Source organism: Rhinopithecus bieti, unplaced genomic scaffold (genome assembly GCF_001698545.2).
Source record: "Rhinopithecus bieti isolate Rb0 unplaced genomic scaffold, ASM169854v2 scaffold_64007, whole genome shotgun sequence".
NCBI classification, from domain to species: Eukaryota; Metazoa; Chordata; class Mammalia; order Primates; family Cercopithecidae; genus Rhinopithecus; species Rhinopithecus bieti.
In genome coordinates this window covers 1-1,704 of record NW_016824071.1, presented here as the reverse complement: position 1 = coordinate 1,704, position 1,704 = coordinate 1, and the positions used below count along the sequence as shown (strand labels likewise).

The 1,704-nt window shown below is 60.4% G+C and overlaps 1 protein-coding gene across 1 annotated transcript in view; it reads right to left on the bottom strand.

Annotated features, from left to right (window-relative positions):
* RNF187 (ring finger protein 187) overlaps positions 1-1,701 on the bottom strand; it is a gene marked incomplete at its 5' end in the record, with an annotated part of 7,402 nt that extends 5,701 nt beyond the window's left edge. The window contains 2 exons of the mRNA XM_017862111.1: positions 445-537; positions 1,595-1,701. Coding sequence (XP_017717600.1) covers positions 445-537; positions 1,595-1,701 — 200 coding nt within the window. The remainder of the gene's footprint in view (positions 1-444; positions 538-1,594) is intronic.
* Between the last annotated feature and the right edge of the window lie 3 nt (positions 1,702-1,704).

Here is a 1,704-nt window from a genome sequence, read left to right as displayed (position 1 = left end):
CCCCCCCCCCCCATCTCTAGAAAAGCATTCTAAAATTAGCCAGGTGTGGTAGCACATGCCTATAGTCCCAGAGGCTGAGGTTGGAGGATCACCTGAGGCCAGTTCGAGCTGCAGTGAGCTACAAGCAGGTCATTGCACTTCAGCCAAATGAGACTCTTGTCTCTTGAGAAAAAAAAAAAAAAAAAAAGAGTAAGTCTGATGCCGCCATCCCCTACAGGTAAAATGTGAGGCGAAAAGAGGCTTCCACCGACTTTGGCTAGATTCTATTTGAAAATACAAACATCCTAGAAAATACCCTGAAGCTCACTGAAGTCCAGAGGCCCCTCCTCCAACCAACCAGCTGAGCAGTTCAGAGGCCTGGCCTGCTTGGCCTGGTGGTCCCTTTGTCTAGAGCCCTGAGTCCACAGTCCCCTCATTCCAGGCTGCCCCAGGCCCCCCACTTGCCTTCCACACTGCAGCTGCTGACTCCGCCTGGCCATGCAGGTCCCGGGCGTCATTCAAGTCTTTTCTCATGATTTCCACAGACCCCTTGTTCTCCTGGAAACAGAGAAAGGTCACCAGGGGTGGGCAGGTCTCCCCCAACCCAGCCCAGTTCTGAAGGACATCACCCCAGCTGAAAGCACACAGTCTGACCATTCCAGAGATAACCTCGAAGCCCTGTTGTCTACGGCAGGAACGCACAGGCAGCCAAAAGGTTTCTTGGGCTTCACACCTATTCAGAAGGATCTGGGTGCTGGGGCTAAGGGGACTGTCTAGGTGGGTTTAGGAGTTCTGTGTCTGTAAGTGGCCCTGTTCAGTGTGACTTCGGTCTGTACCACAGGTCTACACAGCCTGCCCTACACCCTGCCCTGCCTGAGCCGGATGGGGGTCACTCTGCCTGGTGGCAAGAGCCTTCAATGCAGGAGGAGCGCCCAGGGGCACAGTCTGGCTGGCTTCCCCTCCCCTGTATTCAAGAGCGGGACCCCAGACTGGCTGTTCTCTTCTACTCTGTATCCCCCAACCAACCCGCCATGGGAAAAGCTCCAGACTCCCGGACCCGCCGCTGCCAGACTCCCAGAGCGGGTCTCTGAAAGACGGGAGAGGGGACAGGGGGTGCAAGTGAGGGCTAGGTGGCCCGGAGAGCAGACGAGAAGGCGGCCCATGCCTGTGGACATAGTGGAATACAGAGGGCCGAGAGGTGTGATATCTTCCCCAAGGGAACAGTGAGTGGGGGAGTCAATCTGTGGGAACTGGAGGGGGTCTGTGAGGGTGAGGCAGGGCACAGCTAGTGGTGGGGACCACAAAATGGACGCTGGTGGGGAAGGACTTCGTAGAAGGTAGGGGGTGGGGAGATAAGGCACCGCCCAGCAGGGGACACCAAGATGGGGACGCGGACCAGACTCGGAAGAGACGCAGGAAACGTGGGGAGGCAAGCCGCGGGAAGGAGGGGCCCAGCACACGCTGGAGCGGGGACCCGTGGCGGTGAGGGGAGGGGGACAATCCGGGGACAGGGACAGTGGAGACGGGAAGGGCGCAGGGCTCAGGGGGACCGGGGCAGGGGCGGAGAGGCGCAGGGCACCGTCCGGGGCGGGGCACGGAACCCCGCCGCGCGCACCTTGCCGCGCAGCGCCTTCCTCCAGCGCGGCTCCCACTCGGGTGGCTCGGGGCCTGCAGCCATGCGGCAGGCGGCGCAGAGCGGGCCGGAGTCAGCGCGGCACAGCAGCT